The sequence below is a fragment of the Aptenodytes forsteri genome, unplaced genomic scaffold, assembly GCF_000699145.1.
Source record: "Aptenodytes forsteri isolate BGI_AS27 unplaced genomic scaffold, ASM69914v1 Scaffold239, whole genome shotgun sequence".
NCBI classification, from domain to species: Eukaryota; Metazoa; Chordata; class Aves; order Sphenisciformes; family Spheniscidae; genus Aptenodytes; species Aptenodytes forsteri.
Genome location: NW_008794743.1, coordinates 1,456,812 through 1,482,462, shown reverse-complemented (window position 1 = coordinate 1,482,462; position 25,651 = coordinate 1,456,812). Strand labels below are relative to the sequence as shown.

At 37.9% G+C, this 25,651-nt stretch overlaps 1 protein-coding gene across 1 annotated transcript in view; it reads right to left on the bottom strand.

Annotated features, from left to right (window-relative positions):
• USP3 (ubiquitin specific peptidase 3) overlaps positions 1–13,319 on the bottom strand; it is a gene marked incomplete at its 5' end in the record, with an annotated part of 30,299 nt that extends 16,980 nt beyond the window's left edge. The window contains 4 exons of the mRNA XM_019470683.1: positions 1,614–1,695; positions 3,348–3,431; positions 10,750–10,881; positions 13,255–13,319. Coding sequence (XP_019326228.1) covers positions 1,614–1,695; positions 3,348–3,431; positions 10,750–10,881; positions 13,255–13,319 — 363 coding nt within the window. The remainder of the gene's footprint in view (positions 1–1,613; positions 1,696–3,347; positions 3,432–10,749; positions 10,882–13,254) is intronic.
• Between the last annotated feature and the right edge of the window lie 12,332 nt (positions 13,320–25,651).

The window sequence follows — 25,651 nt, the reverse complement described above, 5'->3', positions numbered from 1 at the left end:
TTTTTTGTTTTGTTTTTTTTTTTTTAAAAAAAACAAGTATTGTATACACAAGCAATTTACCAATTCAGTAAGAATTGTTTAGAGACTTGTTTTCCAATAACGGAAGAAAACTTTTAAGAACAAACACCACGGTGTCCTTAGCATATTCCCTTCTCACTCTTGCCCAGGGTGAGACAGCAGGGTATTAATGCAAACAGCAGTGCCCTGTCTTTTCTACGTAAGGATCCAATGTGCCAACAATAAAAAGATCATCTGTTGCCACAGGCAATATTTAAGTATTAATAAAACTGAGAAAACGGCACAGACTAAGAATAATAAAAGCAGCATTAAGTTCACGCTTTCTAATTCTGTCTTCTCCGTATCTGAATGTTGCCTAGAATTTTCCTTCAGGTTTTTACTGGCTTTGAGTTTTCCAGACAATGATGCTGTGTGTTGCCATAGCAAAAAAAAACCCCACTATTTCTCCCAGGCTTCCTCAATCACCCCAAGACTGGGACAGTATGGGAAGCATATACAGCACATTCAGAGGACCCTAAAGTGACCGTAGGTAGTGCATTTTTCAAGTAACTGAACCCCTACAGACTTTGCAAAACAGCAACTGACTGCTTTGCTCCCACCCCACCCTCTTATTTCCATTCATCCTCCTCGCAAGAACAACTTCTCTTCGTAATCAGGTAATTGCTCCTCATAGCTGAAGACAGCTATTACGTCAGCTCCCTTTGACTACAGTGCTGTCCTGCAGCCCCAAGGGCCAAGGAAGGATAGCTCTGTTCTACCACTCCTTCTGGCCAAGGGTGAAAATGAAGCAGTTGCATACAGCTGGGTCAGTATCTCCCCTCTCCCTCCCTAAAATCTGGGAGAAATTATGAAGATTAGAAACTCCCTCAACCCAAACTGTGGAAAACAGAGACATTTGGTTTGGGGCATTGTTTGTCTGGAAGAAACTATGTAGCCCTTCAGCTATCTAGCAAGGGCTGGATCGTCCTCTCCTGGGTGCTATTCTGCAGATGTGAAGTTAAAATAGCAGGAAGACGAGAGATGAGAGTGAGAAAAGCTTTCAGAATAGTCCACAGTTCCTTTTGAAAGCAAGTTTTACTAAGCTCTTTTAAACATTTGTTAAATTCTTTTACTTTTTCCTAACAATTACTCTCTTACCACCCTAGAAAAAGCCAGTGCACCTGCTTCTCTGCCTTCTGCACCGTAAGAAAAAAACCAACCAAACAAAAAACCCCACACTACCAAAGAACACCCCTGTCTGCTCAGAGAAGAAAAGTCTTCTGTCTAGTGCTGTTTTAATCCCAATTGGTAGTCGCTCCTTCTGATTTCGCTGATCCCACCAAGCTCAAACTGCCCTGAAGCTCCATCTTAACACAAAACCCTTCTTTAAGCACAGGGAAGCTCAAAGTCTAGGTCAACAGAAATGCAGCAGAATATCAAACATTCTTTTGTGAGAGGGGATCTTCTAGGTGTGTGGTCAGGAGATGAGGAAGACAAAGTGCACCAAGCTGAATTTGGGTAACTGATTGTAAGCATTTCAAGTCTAGGCCAACTATAAGCCTCCACAGGTTTAGAAAAACCCCTTAAACTCGCTGAACTGGATCCATCGTACTTACATTTACTTTTAATAACTTGCTGTTCAGAGATGAGTTTTCCAATAGTTTTCTTTTCCTATGTCTGTCTGATGTAAAGGCCGAACTGTTGGAAAGTAATTAAAAGAGGTTACTTACTATAAAAACAAAATATTGTGTGAAATGGACAACAGATAATAATCCTAATGTTTAACACGGTGATTACATCTGCCGTCAGTAGTCATTAAGACAGAAAGAGCTTCCTGACTGCAACATATGCTTTTCAGAGTCTTAAAACAGACTGCATCTCCCTCAGAGTACAGACGCACATCCTGTTTTCAACACTGATGTCCGAGTTAATTGCAGTAAGTTATGCATGCTACAGTATGTGCCCTGACCAGTGGCCTTATTAGCATGCTACTTTTCATCTAAAATACTGATTTTTTTCCTTAAACAAGGGAATAGTTAAAACAGACTTTTCCATAAAATACTTCTGTCAGAAGAATCATCCAAGCCTTTAGAAGGACAACTTCAAAAAAAATCAGGACAAAGTAAAGTTGCCACAAACCAAAAATATCTTGAGTGCTAGCACTTATGCATTATAGCTGACTTCTCTTACTTAAATAAAAATACATGAGGTTACAACATTTGTGTAATACTAATACAAAGTTACAAGAACAATTAGTTATTCTTTTCCACATCAGTGGAAATTACTGGCCCCTCAATTCTACCAGTTTATGACTTCTCTCTAACCTAATAGCAAAATCATAACTTGTTCCAGATTCTAGTGGGTTTTTTTCTTTTTGTTAATTAAAAAGCCCTCCAAACATTCAAAAACTGTCGTTACACACAACGGAAGCCTCCACAGTATCATTTACCTCCCAAAGAGCTAGATCTCCTGGACATTTCTGAAATTCTAATGTGCACTTCTCATTATGCTTAAACATGTTTAAATCTCATTACATACCTGAGAAGCCCATCAAGAAGAGAATGGAAAATAATGAAAATATTAATATTACTGACAGAGTAAGTGGCACACTTAACTCGGGGAGGATCCAGAGACTTCCCAAAATCAGCAATTTCTTAGCGGGAGTCCCATTTGAACTCTGGGGCAGTCAAATGTATTTGGAAGCACTGTATGCACACTGACTTCTACTTAGTGTTATATAGGATTTCCAAGCAAACTGTGAAAAGACTGTTTGCTCTCTAGCACTGGCCACAGCATCTGCATCACAAAGACTGTAATATCTACTTTTCAGTCGAACAGTGCCAGACAAAGGCAGAGGAAAAACATATCTCTGCTGCACAATTCCAAGTTCATAAGCCTTCTTAATCTTTTTGTTTGGAAACCAAACTATGCAAATAATATGAAGACTACTTCCACCTGCATTTTCGCTTCGATTTCTCTGCTCCAGAAACTGATTCTGGTTTTGACAAAACTATGAATCTGTTCTAGAAATTCTCTCTCATCTATAGGGAAAAAGACAGTAATTATTGGCTAGGTAGCATAGTTAATCAATATCTAAATTCCTGTATCACCATACACTGCTTCTACAAGATGCACTGCATAAGAAACAAAACATACAAGATCAGCCAAATCCATTTGTTCTGCACCTCTGCTTCTCAGTGATGAAAAAGATATTTAAACATACACAGTATATCACACACATAGAAGGACCAAAATATATACATTAAATACATACAAAACAGAAACACCACTTAAATGATGCAACAGTACAAGCTCACCCACAGCAGTCTGGATGTAAACAAACTACTTACTTTTCCAAGTTCTGTAGGTGCTCTCTGACCTTCTGTACCAGGCCCAGCTTGGTATCATTGACTACAAAATCATCACAGCGATAACTGCAAGAAAAACATTTATCAGAATGTGCAAAGGATTTCAGTGAAGTACTCCAAAACAGTCATGCAAGCCTACGTGTGGGAAGCACTGAAGTGATTCAGTGGAAGATTACAAGGGGAACAGGGGAGCACAACACCTACATACGGAGCTTGGTTCCATCTGAAAACTGCCCTATAGTAAGAGAATGTACAGGCACTATATTATTACATGTTTTTTCTTCCAGCTCAGTTCTTTATTAGAAATCAGAAGCATGAGGTACTGCTTGTCCCAGTGCAGAATTCCAATTCAACAAAAATTCAAACATATGGTGTAACCAAAGGCAGCATTAGTAGACAATCCATAGAAGATTTATCAGAAAAGATCAACTGACATCAGGTAAACAGAATACGTTTTATTAAAGTATAGCATAAATCAGTTTCTTTTAATACTGTAAAGCTATCATTAAAACCTGAGGTGCTGAACAGATACACACATAATGTAAAAGTTTCTGCTACAGAAAAAAGACCAGGGAAGATGAACTAAGAGCTTACGTGATTTGTCCAAAGTCTCACCAGAAGTCTGTGGCAACCCGCACCTCGTGCTTTAACCACGATATCACTCACTCTCTCATATAGTTTTTATATATACAGAAACTCTTATAAAACTTAAGCTAGTTATTTTGAGCTTTTTCAGGGTAAGTGTACAAAAGTAAGTGACTGAGCTGAAAAAGAGAGAGAAGCTGATCCCCCCACTGCCTCAAAGCAAATGTAAAGTGAACCCAAATCAAAATGGCCTCTCAGCAGAAGCAAGTGTTACAAGAGTCCTATAATGCTCTACAAAGATCTCACATCTCCCAAGAAGCAAAGATGTTCATTGTAATTTAATATTCAAACTGTGGGCTTGTAATGCCTCGTATAGTGCACAAAGGCAAAGGTTACAGACCACTTCTAAAGCAGGGGGGTATGTGTGTGTGTCTTTTAGGGAATGCTGAAAAAAAACCCCACACCTTATTTCACTATTTTCCTGAGTAATGTAAATCCACAGCGCACATGTCGATTTGAAGAAAGGAAAGGAGAGAGTAGCAAAGAAAACCATCACAAGGAGAACACTGTTGCAAGATGGCATTACTTCTGCTGCTTTGCTGTATTTTAAATCCCTTGCATTTCTTGCCCTCACAAAAAGGGGGAATAGAGGTCCCAGGGTGATGTGGACCCTCTTTATCCATGCTCTTTCTTCCATTTGTGAAGGAAAGATGATGCCTGTATACAGGGGTGGGATAGTAGAAAGGGGAGGGGAAGGAAGGACAAAAATCCTTTAACACCAAGAAACAAATGCTGCACTCAGTAAGGAAGCCCAGCCCTGCAGAATCCACACCTGCACATCGGTAAACCAAGAATTCTGTGCAGCCTCCTCGAGTCTCTCTCAAAGGAGGCAGTCAGCGGAGCAGCAGCCTCACTGCTGTGCACAGGAGCTGCAGATGACATTTCACAGTACTCTGGCAGGGTTAGCCCAGAGCTAGCTCGAAAACTGGATAACCCATATTCTGGCATGAGAAACAGGATGGTAAGAAAAGACTTAACACCACTTGCACCAGCTCTTTTGAGAGCACTGTGACAAAGAGGGAGCAGAGACTTGTCACAACTTCCCCCACATCCCACAAAGGTAACTCGGCTCTCAGCAGTGTTTGTCAGCCCTGTGCTTACTGTGAAGCATCAAATTGCAGCTTCAAATTCGGGCAGGCAACTGAACACTTCCTGTGAAGAAAACTAACTTACTTTGGATATGTTTAATATCAGAACCATAGCTATTTCCCTCCTTTCCCTTTGGCACAGGACAGACTCAAATGCGAAATACATCCTCATCGCCTCAGGTTACTCCTCTGCTGGAGCAGATCCGTGCTTCCTAAGTTAATGAAGCTATTGACTTCAGGCACAACTGGAATTTACAACATTCTTTGTTGCATAAATCTGTGATGTAGTTCAAAGGCAACAGTATTGCTAGCATTAATTCAAACACTGAATTTTTGAAGAGACTACAGAGTTGAGAAAGTAAAGGCCCTTGCCACTGAAAGGAGTCTGTAAGACCAGTCTGTCCAGGATCTCTGTTGATTTTTGCCTGAGAGAAGAGAAATTAATATGACTCTCAAGATTTCCAAACACTGAACACAGCAGTTATGGATACTTAGGCAAGATCTAGAAATTATAAGATAGCTATTGCCAGTAATAGAATTTTTTTTTTTTTTTTAAATATTGCCACAGACCTAGTTAGTTTGGACAGGGAAGAAGTCTGCAAACATGCTTACTTTTCAGCCATGTTTTAAGTAGTCCTATTCAGCTTTATCAGCCACCTACAATTATCTAATGAAGTGTTCCTGCATTTGCCACTCCCACAGGACACCACACCTCAAGGACAACCCTCAGAGCAAACTACTCAGGCCAGCTTTGGAGAGAGGTAAATATGGTGCAGGTGGATACAGTAGAGTCCGACTCCTCCTTAATACCAAGCGTGTCCACTCCCCCAGGTATACTAGCACAACTACATCGCTACCCTAGTTGTGTAGCTACTAACATTTATAAATGGGGAATGAAAGCAGATGCAAGCTCACTGAAAGCCTCTAAGCCAACTCATTGCTGAAAGATGATTTAATACTTGCTCCCATGCCCTAAAGATCACGTTAACCTTATTTTTAGTCTGATCTCACATACCAGTTACATCTTTACATAAAATTGCAAGTTAGCACTTTCCCCAAGATGGAGGAATGAAACCAAATACATCATTAAATGTCAGGGTCCTTGCAACAGTGGAAAAGCAATTTTAAGATTCACTTAAAAACAAGACAAGCTGCTTCTATTTCTTTTTAATGGGCAGGTTTTTTAAACCACCTCCCTTGCAACACTGAGGATTCAGCACTACTACTAGAAATAACAGCACTACTACCAATCTATTTTGGATAAATGAAGTAAACCTCATAGGAAGTAGTATGCTTTAAAAGCTTAAAATTTGCTAAGCCCACACACCTTAAAGGTAAACTGCTGAGAGTTCCTATACGTGAAGCTGACATTCAAAAGAGATGTTTAATTTGTGATCCTCAGGATTATCACAAATTAACAATACACCTTCTTGCATACAGCAGTTCTACAATATGCTTTTAACAGCAGTTGTACAGAACAAATTCTATACTTCGGGGAGGGTCCCTTATATGGATTAGCACAATATTTTCCTCTCTATACACTTTCTATTTTTAGCACCTCTGCTACCTCCAAGGCCTGGTCTTTTCTGGCCTCCTTTGCTGCTAAAATGGCAGCAAGCCAGTGAATGTATGCACTGCTCTGGGGAACACTTATGCTTAGTGCTGGCCGTTTCAGTAGGTTACAGAACTTCATGCTATGTTTAAAAGCCCTGATTGGATTTGAAGAATTACAGGACAAGAAAAATTAAGAAAATCCAAGTTTCCTTAGTTGTACACCTTATATGAGTAAACTAAGAACTCAAGTTTTACTGTCTTGATAAAAGGCTTTTTACCTTAATTTCCACTGACTGTAGAATGCAAAATAATGGTCCTAAGCAATCTCATTTTCGGATGCTCATGTGCTAGCACAGTAAGTCTGTTTTTTAAATAGAACCACCATCACAAAAAGAAAGACTAAAAAAGAATTTTTTTAAGTCCTTAGCACTTAGTTATTTTTACATCAGCCTGGGCCAGGGAGGGAGGGGAGGGCAGGGGACATTAACACAACCATGTCCCTTTAAGAGATAACAAGGAGGCTAATGGGTCAGAAATCTGACCTGCAAGTTGTGTCTGGGATTAAATGAACACGGGAAACATATTATGCAAATACATAAACAGGGCAGCCTTTCTTCTTCTGTGCTAACCAACTGTCTGTGCACTAGCACAAGAGAAAACAAATTTACAAGAGTCATCTTTCAGGAAACATACTTCTGAAAGCAGGTTTCTTACACATATCATTTTACTTCTTGTGCACAGAAAAACAACCACCAAGACAGCAGGAGAAAGCATCGTACGATAGCTTGACAAGAAAAAGATCTGCACTTGTAAACTCTTTGTGCTTAGTACTTTAGAACTAACCAAAAGGCTGACTACCTCCACAAAGCGGAAGCCAGGAGTCTGTTTTTCTCAGTGCTTAGGGTCTCAAACATAATTCAGTCTGAAGATTTAGTATTGCATCTACTGTCCCAAAAGTGACCAAAGAATCAAGAAGAGAGTTGTACTCTCATAATAAATAGAAGATTAACATTCTCTCATCTTTTCCACTGTGAAGACTGAAAAGGCGAATAGGAGGACATAGAAGAAAGAACCCACTGGAAAGTAAATGCCTAGTTGCCCCAATACTTAATACCTCAAGCATGCCTGTACTTTTCAAAACGTTACCGAATTCATAAATACGATAAAAACCTCATCTCAGATTTAAAAAAAAATAAATAAATTAACCCCCGTCCCACCAGAACTAAAACATTTCCCTTTCAAAGCTATGTTGAAAGCTTATGATCACGTAAAAGAAAACATACACACCTAGGCTTCCACACTAAAATGCAATTACAGGAGACTGCTTGATTTGGTTTTGGTTTACAGCAAGATTGCACATGAACTAGAAACAAAATTCAATAAACCGTGGTAGCTTCAACAGTCACATAGTATTTCTTCCCCTGGCACTGATAAGAACAGCTAAGGCAAACCCTGGACTGTGCTCTCATGACTGGATGAAAGTTTACGACATGGCTAAAGAAAAGCAAAGGATTAAATACCTTCTGCTTAGAAAAGAGCCCACACAGGCCTGTTCGCTGCTACTATCATGCAAGCTAAGGAACACAGTGAATTGGGAACCATAGGATAAAAATGAAACGAGTATTCTACTCAATTCTGTGTAGTAAACAAAATTGCAAATAAAAATATAAAAGCCAGCACTGCATCAAAATAGCTTCATGATTTTTACAGTAGAAGTAGAATTCAGTTAAGTCTTAGGATGGTATTTTCTTGACTTTCAAATTACTGAGATTGCCCAAATTGCTAATGTAAAATATTAATCTTTAAATAAAAGTTCACATAGCACTGTCTACTGGATTCATGTCTACACTGATGAAGCTAACAAATAACACTTCAAAATCCAATCTCCACAGTAGCTAGTTATGACTCGAATTCACCCAACTATCTGCTTTAACTGGAAAGCACTATTTGATAGCAGCCCCTACAGTACTGTCTGAAATAAAGGGGCAGAAGTTGGTCTGAATGCTTTCTGCTTCATCTTTACACATCTAAGCTCATTTCCACTGAAAAAATTGGGTGCAATAACAAATCCAGGTATCTTTTTCTGATTATCAGGTGGGGAAAAACTGAAATATCCTACATGAAAGCAAAGATACACTGCTTTTGAAACTTGTTCAGCTTCACATTAGCACAGGAGGGTTCTAATTTGCTAGTGAATTATACGCAACAGGAAATCCCCAAGGCAAAGCTCTCTACAATTAGTTCCAGTTCATCCGTAGATGACTCAGCGTTCTACTTCGATCACAGCAGAAAAGACATCACATGCTAAACTGCTTCTTATCTGTCCTACCACAAATATGCTGTGAAACACCAGTGAGCTTCCTAAGTGCATGCCTACCTGCTCCTCACAAGTGTAGTTTGTTTCAGTAATAGATCCTGTAGTCCTCAGTTTGGCTGTTGTCATTTTGCAATGCCCATATTGGGTTTGGGATAAGGTCAGCAGGGTGCTCTGACTTGCTAGTGTAACTCACCAAGCCTCAGCAAGTTGGGCATACTATTTGTCATAGTAAATGAAGATATAATCAAGACTTCAAATACCCTCTAAAATTCCTCCACATATTATTACCTTCAGAGTGACTAGAAGACAGGTCATACTTCAAACAAAACAAAACACCACAACGTAGAACTCGGTTGTTAACAGCATTAATCGGGAAAGTGGAATTAGCTTCCCACAGCTTGTTCCAATGCTGGTAACCTGTGCGTATGTATCACTTAAAACAAATTTTATGTTTTCTAATGTTTTCACATAGGAGCAGATAAAAATGCTGGTCGTTTAAATAACGTGTAAATAGAAGCAAAATCCCCGTACATCACAAAGCTACTCAAGCCTTTCTTCTATGCTTAACATCTGTACAACTTTTGTCATTGCTGCACGCACCACCTGAATAATTTTTGAGTTGCTCCAAACAGAATTTCTTCAGGTGAGACCACTTAACTGTGATTTTACTTGCAGGGGATAAAAATATTTGTTACAGAAGTATTCCTCATAAAACTGGATACCCAAACTACAGCAAACAGATTTTTCCCTGATGAAGTACACAAAAGATACCCAATTATTTGAACAAAATACCCATCAGTGGAACTATATACTCAGTAATTTTACAAGACCGTAACACGGATTTCCCTGAGATTTGCACTGTTCAAATCCTGCCCTGCCACACCACACAAGTAACGACATACATGGGAAACCATGAAGCTAACAGGAAACGGGGGAGCAGCTGTCAACAGTTTTGCTTAGGGGTGAAGAGGATGAGAGATGCTGAACGCACAAAAGCATTGCTTTCAGTAGGCTTCCAGTCTTTGCTCTCTGAGGAACAAGGAAGATGGGGAACCCAACATTAACAGCATAACTATTAAATCTCCCTAAACAGTGCTCATATCTCACTCTAAGAAACTGATAGAATAAATCAGCCCAGGCCATTCTTCCGTTAAAATAATCACTTCTGTGATTCTGCTACTTAATCTTGCCAGAGTGTTGATGCTGCTTCCCTGCAGGATCCATCACTTTCCCAAACTCATACAGGTTGCACCAAATCTCCAAAATGAAGAAGCTTTTCTCTCAGAGTGAAGAAAAAAATTAATATTGGAAAAACAAACAAACAAAACACACACATACACACCTCAAGTTCACACATCTTGGGCAGGAACTATAGTCTATTACTTTACTTTCTGATATGCTGACAAATAAAGGGTATGTGAAAGGCTTACCAATTTGATGGAAGGAGTAACTACAACCAAACAGCAGCTTTTGCAATTAGAAGGTTAGGTTCTCAACATATCCCAGAGCAAAGAGAAGCAACTCCAAACCACATAAATAGGAGAAACTTTTTGAAATAAATGCTAAGTCATTTGAAATGTGGGAGTTTAGCCACAACCAGTGCTACGATACACATGCAAAAGCAGAGGGTTATTTCATAACTGTTTAAAAAACAGCCAGGTCTGGAAATCAAGAGATGAAGTGCTCAAAAATGTGTATAATATAATGCTTCACAAGAGTCTAAAGTTTTCACTCTTCTAGTATGTAAAAAGCTGTCAAATTACAGCGTTTAAACCCTTACCAGTATGTACTGTAACTACTGCAATCCATACACACAGTATGCTGAACTTTCTCTTGTTTTTCTGTTTTCTTATGATTGGTCATAGGAATCTGTGCATCTTCATAATGCTTTTTTGCATGGCCATTCACATATCTAAAGTAAATGAAAAAACAAAAAAAGTCTTACACTTTTAAACAGTTACTTAACCAACATTCATTGAAAATAAGAAGAAAAAAGGCAGCCTAGTAAGCATCCAATATTTATACAGGCATTAAAATAGACAATTCACCTGTGTGAAAACATTGGTTAAATTGTCTAACTTTTTACCCCTTTACTCTCCCACATTGTCCAAATTAATCTCTCCATCTCCTTCATAGCAACCACAAACTGGCATCCTTGTACCAAACCCCAGGATCTGGGCCCTGAACAGACTGATCCACCTTCACAAACGAGAAAATCATTAGCTCCCTTTTTCCATACCTGTAACATAGCTGGTTCTCCATATTGCTTTCCCATATACTTTTCTTACAGCTCTACTTTTTTCTCCACCCAGCACTCACCATGTTTGTGATTACTTTAAGTGTGCTGACCCCCATATGAAAGCACATCCATTTTAAGCTTTCCCATTCTGCAGCATGATTTAATATTAGAGCATTCTACGTTTTATAAAGTTCATGAATTTGAAAGGCTCTAGGGCTTGGGGTCACATAACTGAAAAAAAAAAATCTAAAATCCTACAGCTCTTTTGCTGACACAATGAGCATTTTCACGCTCAAAATTTGAGATCTAGAAAATTAAGCATCTTTAATTAAAAAAGCATCGTTACAAATGCAAGCGCCCTAAGTATCAGCTGAAAACCATTAACACTTAGAAGTGCATGGCCAGACCTTAGGTGAATTCCCTCCTCCCCCATTTCTTGCTTGTTGAACTCAGTAATGCGAACCAACAGGAACTCTGCACATGCTCCACATGAAGGTCTTCGTATTCTACACTTGTTCTCACATGCAGGTGTACACAATTCTGCTAACGCAGCTGTGCTAGTTAAGGCACTGAAGCCACAGGGTTACCAACACTGCTGTGCTGGCAGAATCCTGCAGCAATTATGTCATAACCCAAACGAGACAGTTGTGCTTGCAGGAGTTGGTTTTCTGCCTAACAGTGCAAATGACAGGTTTATAAAGCTATGCTCCCACCAGAAATGCTCTGCTGCTGTAACATGGTCAGTAATGTTCCCAATGACTCTAACCTGGCGGATGTACTTCAAGTGAAGATCTGAAAAGCTCTACTTCTCTTCCTTTAATTTCAAACATTATCTGAACAGAAGAATATGCTGTGTGCTTTCATGATCAAAAGTGCTCCCATTACAAGGTATATTACATTCTTCTCATTCAATTATATTCCATTCTAAGGGTGGGAGCAGTTTGAAAAGTCAAAACAAACTGCATAAATAACTGACTCAATGTCTACTAATGAGAAAAGTCATATGTGGACAGTAATAATATTTTTTTAAAATTGGTAATATGTAAAATATTCCAAACGATTTATTTCACACCATCACATACCATGAAGTAGCTCCCCCTCTCAGCTCTCACCAAGTATAAATTTATGAAATAAATGAATAACTAAAAAGAGAAAAAAAGGGGGTTGTGCTGAAAACTCTGAATGAGACATTATTAAAATTGTTGCACTTGCTGCTAACCAGATCAAAGAAACAAAACCTGGAGTTTATTGAATCCACTTTAAAAGACAAAGGCACTAAGCTTAATGATCCTTGTCCAGAATAAAAACACACCAGCACAGATGCTACCCTACAGATGAAAACATGTTCACATCTCAGATAATGTCTAAATGTCAACACTAACTGCCTTCTCATTAACATGTGCATCTCAAACATTTATGTAGCAGCAAATTCTCTACAATTATTCTGACATATAAATAATAGCATTGACCATATCATTCCTCTACAAATTCTTTTGGTGTACTTCAACTAATACAGACAAAAAACAGGTTTACTCTGAAGGAATTCTGGTGGTAGCTAGTCCTGTATGTTATGGCAATAACTTTGTGCCAAAACTACACTACAGTAATTTAAGGTGTTTTCTGTCTAAGTTGGACGGTTGCTATTTTTCTCAAAATAAGCTGTGCCAACTTTGGATTTGTGGGTTTCCAAGAATTCTTATTGGTTTAATCTTATTACAATAGACACATCTTTTGCAGAATGGAACTTTACAATAATCCACTGAATCAGCAGTTCTCCAGGAACTTTTTGAGCTGAGCAATCACATTCACCGTACACTTTTCTTTTGGAAAAGAAACGATGTTGAGTATAATCTTTGGACTCTCGTAAGGTAGCAAAGAAGTGTGTTCAGTATAAACATACAATGTTAAATGAGATCATGAAAGGTTTATTTCAGGGAATTATAAGGCATTCAGGAAAATTTTGAATGAACTGCCTCAGAGTCGAGCAACAAAGGAAAAAGATAAACGTCTGATTAAAAGATTTGCACACTAACGCTTGGTACCCACCTTCCACAATGGACACTTGAGCACGTCAGACAGACCCACGGACTTTTATTTGACCGGCACACTATAAAAGATTTAAAAAAAAGAAAAAAGAAGTGTCAAGTGAATTGGCTCTGATATTACAATTGTATAACACATCCTGAGCGCTAGCAATATCTCTGCTGACTCCATCTTAGCAGCACAGTTATATAAAATAGCCAGTCATGTTCATTAACCGATATTAGGGACTAAACTAACAGACTGAAGAGCTATTGACACTAAAGCATGTAGCCGCCTTCTGGCTTGGGTTTTAGTCGCAGGCTACACATTTACCTGTTACTTTCCATGAAAAACTTAATTTTTTTTCTTTGTATTACATCCACATGAGGTCTACTTGATTTTGAAATACAATACAGAAATAACAGAAACACAAATAGCAAAAACACTGGTAAAGTTTAAAAACCTTTCTTTTGGCTTTTGACCGAACACGGGAAAAAAAGCCACAGCACTACACTTCCTTTTCAAAAAACTAGTTATACAAGAAGCCATTTTAAAGAAGATACTGCAAGAAAGCCTGGCAATCTGATAAGAATCACACAGAATAAATTACTGTGCAATGCATGATAATACGCACCATTTATACAATACGTATTCCTATGCTGCAGTGCTGGTAAAGGCTTTATCCATAAAGATTTTACCCTTTCAGTCATGCACAAGAAGCTGAAAGGTTAAAATGTAACACAGCACTGTGCTCTGCAATCCATTCAAGACATCAGAAGATGTTATCTAATTTTTCAGCTGTCTTCTAAGTCTAGAAAACTTAAATTAAACAAACATGGATGTTTTTAAGTTAAAGGGCTTAAAGGGAAAAAACAGCAGATACTAGAAAATGAAACACCATCCCAGGGTAAAGTCATAGAAATGGGATATTCCAACTTCTACCCCAACCCAGTAGCAAAGTCTGCAAATTCATATTAGAAACAAAATCTCAATAAATAACCCATGTAGGCAGAACACATTAAAATAGGCAAGCAGAGCAAAATTTCCATTAGTCAAGTCAAGAAAAAGTATATGCATCTTTATAAACAATAGCAATTTTGGAACTACAACTAAATCAATATTGAACCCTCAAGTTTTGAGAGGAATTGCAATTTGGATCATGTCATTGAAGGAGGGACGCTACGATATACAACGCTTAGATTTGAATGAAGTAAAATTGTTAACAACTATCCATTACCACAGAATTTACAGAAATAGCATTACACTTTCAAATACCCAACTAATATGATGAGAAAAGAAAAATGAAATGCTAAGTGCACTTCTGCAAGGGCAGAAAACAACAACAGAAAGACGACTTCAGTTATCGCAAAAATACAAAAGGGTACGATGCCACCTAATTTTTCTACATGCTATAAATAACTGCTTCTTGGAACAGCCAGTCAAAAGAGTCACAGAGGAAAATAAGACATCAGAAACACGAGGGTCTGTGAGGCCAGGGGGAAGAAGGGACAAAGAGAAGAGGATTAAACTCTAGCGTACATGTAAATTATTTATATTGTTATTTATTGTGGAAAAGCTTGAGAACAGCCTTCCCTGTATGGAGTCACACCTTAGAGAAAGGAACTGGGGAAACTGAAGCATGCACAGAAGCTGCTCCAGGGCAGGATCACCTGAGCAGGCTAATTCAGGACTTCTGGCAAAACTCAAAAATACGGTCACCAAGCTACAAGCCATGGTACATATCAAACCGTTAAGATCAAAGACTATCTAACAAAAGCGAAAGAAGTTTCTTTATCAAATTAAATGCTAATTAAAAAGAAAAAGCAAGGAGGGGGTCAATTTTTAATCGGGGGAGAAGTGACCAGCTTAGCTGTTTAGAAGAGCTAATATACTTTTCCACCATTAGATTTCGCCTTTTTTATTTAAATCAGACGGAAAAATAAACTAGCTAACATTGCTTCTTAAAGAATTGTTTTCTGGATTTGAATTCATTATTACAAATAGTTGTACTTCAATTCACAGGACCAATCCAAGGAATGTTTAAAACTAAGAATTTTACTATGTTCACTGGAAAAAAAGCACATTCCACAGAAATATTATTTGAAGTAACTACTTCAAACTCTTTAGTAAAGACTCCAGAATCGTTTTCTTCAACTGCTGCAATTATTACTTTACTTGAGAAACACATTCTCTCACGTCTCAGTTTTCTGGTTTTGGTTTTCCAAAACAAATTTTCCTAAAGTTAATGTGTTCGCACAACTGCGATGGCAATCTTGCAATAGATAGAGGACAGCCAGGTAGAGCTATTTTGGCTTACATTTCAAGTTAGAAAAGTGGAAGAAGTTTGTCTAATTTGACCAAAATGTTATCAAGAAAACGAACATTTGGCACTAGCAAACAGAAGAGAAAGGGAAGACCTTAAATAGCTATCATCAGTTAAAAACGGGCTAAATGGACCACCAGTCTAACCTGATACAATTTTATTTTCCTGAATTACACAAACTGAAAGGTAAAAAATTAACCAGAAGGAAACAGAAGCCAAAACCATTCATGCACTTAAACACAGATTAAGTGCTGCATGAACAAACCACTAGCCTACACTTTCCTTGCCAGGAACATGAAACAGTCTTTTCTCAGCAGAAATCTCCCACTTTGAAATAACATTTTTGCTTTCACTATGTTATCATCTGTGGACAAAACTAGTTCTCAACTAGTAGGTCAAAGCATTACGATGCAAACTATTATTCTTACTTTCCACCATGTACCAGACAATTACAATTTCACATTCAGGTATTTTAAATACCAGCACTGCTTGCTTGTCAAGTGTTAAATTATACTGAAGCAGTGCTCACTCTGCAGAGTTCACACCAGGTTTAAGTGTTCTGCACAAAGCCAGCAAAACAAGTCCACCAACTCTGCACAATACCAAAAAAATAGCGTCCACTAAAATGTTCCATCTTTCACATCGGGGAATAGGAAAAGATGGTTCATTTGTTTGCTTTAACTTTTAGGAAGAACTTTGCTCCAATCTCCAATTGCATCACATTAGAAACGTGTAGTTTATCTTCTGCACAAACATCTCCTCCCACAAAGAACTCAAATAACATGGAAGTAACTCCCACTAAGATTAAACACAGAAGCCAGTATTAAATTTGTGACCTACAGTTGTTCTGTTCTGAGAGGATTACACAATTGATTTTTTTAAAGGTTGCTGAAGATTGCATTCTGCATTTCTCTGAGATTGGCTCAGTAGGAACCTGCATTAAAACTTGGCTCTCTAGGTATTCCTCAGTTCAGATCTTGAAGCAGTTACCGTCTGTTACTTACTATTAATAAATTAGATTAGGCCGGGAGCTTCAGGCATTAGTCAGGACTCTAAGAAGACAGGCACCATGGAATGCACAGCAACAGCGTAGTCACTGCCCTGAACTGCTTATAATCTAAACTAAAGGTATACAGTTTGGCTTCATCTGTAAAGAAAGTGCACGTTATTCCTTTCAGAGGTGGTACTGACATGAAGGCACTAGGCTTAAAAGTAGACCAGAAACAAGAGACACAGATCCATAGCAAATCCCTTCTCAATTCAAAGCACACTACACAGCCCGGGAACTTGGCCCTTAAAACAGATTTTGGTGTTCAGGACTTTCAGGTCAGACAGTTACACAGAATTGTGAGGAAAGACTCTCAAACCCATTTGTACAAGTACGTATGTCTTCCCTCAATAATCAATATTCCAATAGGGATTTGTTTTGTTTTTTTTTTTAGTGCTATTTAAAAAAAAGAGGAGGAGGGGTACACTACATTAGCACCCCATACTTTGGAATAAAGTTATGTTCAACAAACATCTTAACCACATTTAAAAAAATGTAATTTTCTGTGTTTGTTACACCTTACTTAGTGGTATACATGCTAAGGAACTCTGGCTGCTTTCTCAGCTTGAACTGAAGTGGCTACTGCAACGTAACACTGCCTCATTTTGCTATATTTTTAGAATAGCTTCAAGTGGTTAGGCAAAGATGATACTAACATGTCAAAAGAAAAGGGAAAGCAAATCTGCAATGCTACAACGTTGTCACTGCAGACAACAAGCAGTAAGTCATTTGCCATTTTACATCAATATCAGCTTATTCAGAAGCTTAGAAACATAATTTTTCATCATGTAATAGGAAGGGGAAATACTATCTTTTACAGAACAATTTCTCGAAGTGAAATCTGAATACTCATTTGTTATACAGCCTACAAAGCCCTCTGTAAATGGAGTACCAATCCAGCCCCAAGAGAGCAAACAATCCAACACCACTACATACAGACTCATATGTAACTATGGGAACATTCAGAGATGTCCCTCCTCCTCCAGCTTCCACTTTCTGTAAATCATCCTGATAAATAATGTTCATCAAGTTATGCCAAGTAGAATGAGTAAGATATGGCTAATCAGTTTGGCACTCTCATCACAGGGCCCCCACCCCATCTTACCCTCATGATCACTCAGATATGTACTTCTGAATCTTGACTTCTTTTTCTTACTGAAAACTGACTCCAAGTGCAGTCTTGTGAAACATGAATGCTCCTGGCAAACACTGTATTCCTTACAGAATAAAGCTGCAGATTTCCACTGTAGGAAAGTTACAACTATGTAGAAGTATACAAACAACCCGTGAAACTAATAGTTTTGTTTAAATAGCACACTGCATAATTTAGAAACTGGCAAAAGAAAAAAGAAGCAGGAAGAGGAGGAGACAAACAGGAAGCAGTTTCTGTAAGGCAGCCAAGTTAAGAAACCTGCAAGATACAGTGTCCACCAGAGATCTGGCAGTAGCGCCGCCATGTGATCAATGCAAACCCATGACTTCGCCAGTCACAGGAGCGCAAGTGACCTGAGGCCATAGCTACTACAGAACTGTGCTTACATCCAAGTTTTAAAATAGTCCTTTATTACATCACTAAAGAAAAGGCCACAAAATATCAGCACAATAAGAGCAATACTTTGGTCTTTCTGTTAAGAGCACGTTGAATGGAAACAAGACTAGGGTCATTAAACTACTTACAATAGTCTCCACAGCCTTTACAAAACAGCCTGGACTTTGTTCTCAAAAGGAGCTGTACCAACACTACTATCTTACTTGTATAATTATATGGTTAAACTACAATAACATAATGACCTGCACAGAAACATTTTTGGACTAAGTGACCTTTTTTCAGTTCAGTTTATGTTGACATAGCAGGTCAGCTATACTGATAAAAGCTAAACTGAAAAAGGCCACTGCTACTCCACCTAGCATCTGCACAAGGAACAATATTTACATTTGTGGCTGCACTGGTATACTGATACTGTGCTGAGCAAATGGTCCCACAAACATAAGCACTGGGTGACAAACACATATATATGCTACATATGTATAGCATGCCTTATGTGTAGCATGTATACACATGCTATATGTATGCATGTGTGTATACATACATATATGTACATATCTCCAATTAAAAAAAAAAGGCAAGAATACTGTTAAAGTATTCTAGAGAAATAGGCTTACTTTTCCTTTCCCACACCTTGAACTTCGTTTTGCCTAACAATCCCTCGGTGCCCTGTTTAATTAAGATTTGGTAGCAGGACAATGTTACTCTACGTTTTGTTCCTAAAAGAACCTGACAAATGCAGCAAAAAAGAGCTGGGCAGTCTCCATTAACAACATGTGAAGAGAAAAGAAGCAACAATGTGCATACCAAAATGTGAAACCCCTGCTTTGTGAAACATGATCCTTCTGGCTGTGACACATCAGGCTGAAGGAATCAGACTAAAAGCTGCCTCCTCCAAAGATCTGGAAGTAAAGGGGGAGAGAAACTTGCAAGCAAAAAATCCTGGGAAACAGTCACAAGTGGTGGGAATACAAAACTCTGCACAAACATTTAACCAAAATTATGCAAACCCCTCTAGTAATAACATCTCAAATGCAAAGTTTTTCAGTCACGGGACTCAGAGTGTTTCTCGGAGAGCCCACTTCCATTTTACAGACTGAAAAATGGAGAATGAGAGATCGAATCGTTTAGCAAAAGAATTTTAAGTTTATCAGCATACATCAGAACTGAGCCTACCAGCCCTAACACCTTAGTCCTTTATGTCATTTTACTTGCAGGCAAGGGTAAGACATTCCAAAAACCAGCACTCTACGCAAAACTTTTAAGGTGACTTGCCAAAACAGCTCTGAATTAAACACCTAAAACTTCCCATATACAATACACAAGAAGCATCAGGCATCTGAGAGAGTCATCTGTGAAAGCCGATGTTCTAAGTAGGGAATTGCTCAACGTGTTGGATGTTGTCCCTCCTCTGGGCTTACGTGCTGGGATTGCAAAAAGGCTCTGCCCACCACTGGAATTTACAGCTCTGGACCTCCCTCTGGATGCAGGCACAACATCTTTTCAAAGACTGAATAAATCAGCTGAGGAGTTTTCTCCACGCAATACCCATTCATTCAAGATGCGAATGCCTCAGGTTTAATGCACACACCTCATACCCTTGGAAGACCTTCCTTCCAGACTACTCCTAAGTGCTGAGGAAGGACCGACACTTCCTTCTGTTAAAGATGGCACTTCCCAGGAATAAGTAGTTATTCAGGGAAACAGTGAGACAAAGCAAGAGAGACAGTGTGACTTTCACCAAGCCTAGCATTTACAACTTTTACCTAGGCTGCAGTCTCTGCAGTAATGAATATCCATGCATTCTATATTCAAAATCCACCAGATGAAACATTCAGTTGATAGAACTGAGACTGGAACCAAGGATTTTCCACTTAAAATGAACTGTCCAAATCACAACATTACAGAGCCATGTGCATTCTAACCTAACTCGGTTATAAACCAGCGTACACAATAAAACAGCTTCTCAAGGCAAAAATTAGAAGTCTTACTCATCACGGAACATCAGTCAAGACTGCAGGACATCTGGATGTATGCAGAATTGGACACTCTGGCACTAAACCCACACTTTATTAGCAGAATCAAAGAAGCCTTAAAAAAATATACATGTCCTCCAAGGTAAGTCAGCATTTTTACAGGCAGCATGTAAAAATTCATAACAGGCAATATAAGTTACTTAATACTAAGTACACATGTATTAACACAACTGATCATGTTCCCAGTTTTTGACTTCACATTCTATTGTGTATTTTAAAAGGCAGTTGCTACAAGCATACATGCAAGCTTTATTATTTGACCCTACTGTCTGTTTACATTCAGGAGGAATCAAAAATACTGAAATGAGTATCTCAACTAAACATGTTGGTAAAATCATAAGACAGGGCAGGCATTAACATACACAGAAGCGCATTAAGTCCAAGCAGAACACTAGCATTATTTTATAATCTAGGAGTAGGTTCCAGAACTTAAATACTGAGTTAAATGTCTATGGTTGTTGACCGTTTTATTTTTTGTTTGGGGTTGTTTTGGGGGTTTTTTTTGGAGGGGTGGGGGTGGGTGGGGAGTGGTGTGGTTAAACTGTATACACATCTGGTAAAAGTATCTGCTCTACGTTTTAAGAACCTAAGGCTAGTCAACTCCAGATGAGTAACTGTAATGAAAACCAGGTGACTGAAAAAGGAAGTAAATGTTACAAGAGTATTTTTTAGACCTTTGAGTAGGCTAAAGCCCCATTCTAGACAGAGAATGCAGGAAAAAGGAACGTTAGAGGCTTTGAAAACTAGAGACATGTTCTACACCTTACAAGCCAGCTGTTTTACTGTTTAGGTTTTAAAGAGTGTTCCCATTTGTTTTCAAACTTCATTTCATGTAAAGCTCTTCTTTCTATCCTACCCTCAGCCCCACTACAAGAAGTTCATAAATGGACTGAACTTGTTCTGAACTGTTTGATGTGAGAAAAATAAATCTTATATTTAACAATATTTTACATAAGTTTCATTTGTTAGACATCTTTATTGCCTATTTTAGAAAAACAGCATTCTAGTCAAAACGAAACAAGACAGAAGGGGAAATGGTTTTTAATTATACTATTTAAAATGCTTTGTTTTCAAATCAGCTAACACCCACATACTAGAGGAAAAGATAAGAAAAGATGAAATTTAAATTACATTTAAATCAAAGCAAGAGAATTTACAAGGAAGCAAGTTTCCTGGTAAGCATTACTAACAAGACAAAAATGTTAACCATTCTTTCAGTGTTTCATACCCTCGTAACAAAGAGATGCACAATGAATAGAAGTCTCAACAGTATCAAGTCTTAGCCTGACTCAAATCACATTCAAGTGTAAGAGAATTCAAATAGGCTCTGAAGAAAAGGAAAGGAGAAAGGACAGGAAGACAGAAGGAAAACTACGCTCACCTTACAACTATGGAAAAAACCCAGTTTTTCTTCTGCTATTACCTTTCAGCCAAAACCAGAAAGATTAAGTTTTTAGTGAGAAAACAAATAGTAAGTCCTTTTGTGGTAGCGAGTGAACTTATGAAATCAACTAATATTTGTGCTCATGCATAACTGTACATGTGGTTTCCTCCTTTTTGTCACTAAAGCAAAGCATTGCTCAGTCTCATATAAGAAATTTCACAGATGGTTACAGTGAACCACTCTATTACAATGGAAAACCATATATAATTCAGACATACTAAACAACAACTGAGTAAGAATATAAAACACAGGGAGGTGAACAATTTTTCGTAGAATAAATAGGTCATTTAAGTCCCCAAAACATTCCTAACATTGAAGAATGTTTGTCAGAGAACAATGTGATTAGCTTCATCTGCATGTAATTCACCTCCCCGGTTAGGCTCTACCACATTGGCTTACAATTCGGTATTTTGATTACACAATCAGAATTCCACACTGAAAAACTCGGAAGTTAAAAAAATGCATGCTTTTTCATCTGCCTACATTCTTAATCCAGTAATGGAAAAGCAGACAGGTAGGTTAGGAAAACTTCTTTCAACCAGTGTAAACAGACATGCCAGTTCCTGAGGAAGTGGTTAAACGAACTGGGGGGTGGGTGGGAAGGCACAAAACCAAAGTCAGGTCACCTATAGCAGCAATATACAAAGACACATACAGCATGCTGTGCTGCTTCTTCTGTTATGGTAAAGAAATAAGGTCACTTAGCACTACCGATCACACACATAGATGCTTAGCTCTCAGGCTATAGTAGTGCCATATTTTTTAGTAATTTAGTCTTTCTACATGTCAAGTCAAACTTTAGGTCAAGAAATGTCAGCGGTTGATCTTCCTGCATATACCACATAAATCACATCCCACCTGAAAGCAACAGTGAGAAAACACGCATTATTTAAAAAAAAAAAAAAAAAAAAGAAATAAAGAAGTAACACATCAGTAGCAGGCTTATTTTACTGAACAATCATGGCCAAAAGCATTTTTAAAAAAATTATTGCCTCTATATCTCCTTTACATTCTAAAAACAATTTCTAGTGGTTTGGCTACTTTGGTAACTAATTAGTATCCAAATTTAAATACAAACACACACACATATACTTATATATTTTAAAATTAAATGCTTTCTAGCCCTCACCGATATTGTTCCTCATTATAGTAGTAGCATGCCAAGAAAAAAAAAAAAAGTTACTCAATCTTTATGTAGAGCAAGACACACAAATACTCATTTTCAGACAGCAGCCAGAAAAAGCACAGCAAAGCCAACAGTGTAATGTAATTTTTAAACCCTTAAGGAAAGGAATCTTCTTGAGTCAGTTAGCAATCAATCTCAGGTCAAAACATTCAAGCTGGAAATAGGAGGGAAAAGAGGGGAAAGACAGCAAGAAGGCTTCTTGCTTTCTTTATATAACCTAGTAATTAATTTACTTATTTGTAGTCCCCACTATTTCATTCCTACTTTCCCAATACTAGCAGAAGACACATTACTAACCATCCCTGTGAACAAAAAAGAAAGAAATCAAATGCTCAGTGGACAAAAACATTACCAAATGAAAAACCTATGAACCAAAGGTTAAAAAAAAAAAAAAGAAGTTTTAAAAAGCATCATGGCTATCTTGAGAAAATGTGCCTGTATTTTGACATGGACAAGCAGATGCTCACATTCACACAGAATCCTAAATGATATACCTATGAATTACCTTGAAAAATCAGTATCTGCCTGTTTGGTTTTGATAAGGATCTCCAACCCCCACCCCCAAGCCTGATAGTACCATGTCACTTTAAAGTTAAAAAGCTGTCTGCTTGCAATATGGGGGGGGGGCGCTAACTTCCAGAAGAATCACCTTATTTTGCCAGGTTGCCTGTGGGTATTGTGATTAGATTAAAATGGCTAATAAAAATCTGTCAAAGAAATTTCATAACTACATTGACAAGATCCAAAATTACGCAAGATATTCCAAAGGGGGGGGAGGAAAAAACCCAACCACTAGAGGATTGTTTTGACATACCAGTTAAGACTGCTGAATGATAAGTGTATTCATCGTGTCATGTACAGTTTAAAACACCCTCTTATAATCAAGGAAATGAATCATTAAGGACACAAAATCTTACACTGCTCCCATAACAAGGACACCATAAAGCAATGAATATTTTATCAGATATTATTCTAATTCACTCTACAATAAAAACTGTTTCCTCCAATAATCTCAAAATAAAAGTCAGAAAAGCCTTAACTAGTTTTCAGATCTAAACTTCTGATTAAATTGCACTTTCTTACCTCCATGGATTATTTTAATTAATGGCCTTTAACCACTTTTTACCTAGGTAATGAATGTTTGTTAAAACAGAAAGCAAAGCATGAACAGTTTACTAAATGAAGTGAATGGCAGTGATCAAACGAGAAATGGCTCAAAGCTTAATTTCATTCCAAACACTGGGTCTGAAAGTTTCACTCCATGAACCTCAAACACAGATGCGACAAAAAAATTAACTAGTCTAACTCCGACGGCCTTAGCACCTTGCAACAATCAGAAAAAGAGTAAGAATAATGCATTGATCTTGTTTAACACCTGCACATCTTGAAGGGCTTGGGAAAGGCAGGCGAAAATTGTTATCCTGCTTACATTCAAACCAGCTATAATGAGATTTGCATTAATCTCTGGATAAATCAAGAGTCTGCCATACACACACGAGTCTCTCTCCTACACACTTGTATGTGCCTTATATATCCCACTTCCACAATGTCTCAAACTATCCTGTCTCCTTTCCATATGGTACACTTTGAAGAGTCATTTCAAAACATTGATTTTTAGTTAGATTATTAAATACTTTGGAACAGTCAGTAGTAAAATTTGTCCTTCAAAATCATCGTGAAGATTAGAACTAGTTCCTAAACAAAGGCAATGCATTAAATGTCTGACTACTACTTTCCTCTGAAGCAGCCTCTTTCCTCAGCTAACGTTCAAGTTTTGTGAGGGATTGTGATTTTGTTGAGTAGATAGTATAAACAAATTTTTTAAAAGAAAATCTAGAAAATATTAATCACCATCAATTTAAGTTTATTGACTTTTAAAAGACACCAAGTATTTGAAAACCAAGACTCCCCTTTTTTGTAATTAAAAGGAAAATTAGGTCTAGCTTACGAGACTGAAGTTGAGACCCTTACCCCACCTCAATAAATGTGCATCTTCTAACAGAATCAGTTCCAAAGCACCATGCTCTATCACACAAGCAAAGATAACTACTGCCCCCATGGTTAGCTCATACATCAGTAACCATTTCAAATGGAAAAAAAAATTAACAGTTTTAAGGAAAACAAGACTGAGTCTAAAAAAACCCAAATCTAAGAAGCTTTACTTAAAAAGACAGCCAGGGAATGAATTTAAGAAGATATAACAACCTATAAAGTCTGTAGAGTTACTAACAAGCATTCCTGCATTGCAGTGACCCAGAGAAACAGGTGAAAGACTACCCAACTTTGAAATTAAATTTAAGTGACTGAATAAAAAAAGGTAAATTTTTTTACATACTTATTTTGTGGTTTAAATTTCAGAATAAATCCGGTAATTTCCAGGCCAAATTCACTTTCCAGATGTAGGGTGACAAATAACCCTCACACATACAGACCATTAGGTCCACACACTGTCCATGAGCTTACCCTGAGTCTACACGCAGCTGACTGAACAGAATCTTTCACAGGAAGAAGGTCCTACAGACCCCTCTCCAGTTTCAGTGAGTTCTCTCTCCTTCTGTATTCTAGTAAGAATGGAAGGAAAGAGGAAATGAGGACCTCTAGTAATAAAAAGGAAAAAGCAAAAGGAGAGATAAATACTCATGGAGATGTAGAAGAAACACTAATGAGGAGCTGAGAGGAAAAGGAAAGCCAAGACGGTTAAAGTCTGTGTACCTGAGCTTTTACGGTGTATTTGTTTTGGCACTGACTGCAACAGTCCAACGCCAAAAAACACAGTGTGGCAGAATGCTGCTACCTACCCCAATGAGAAGAGAATGGTGTAACTGATTTAACTGAGAA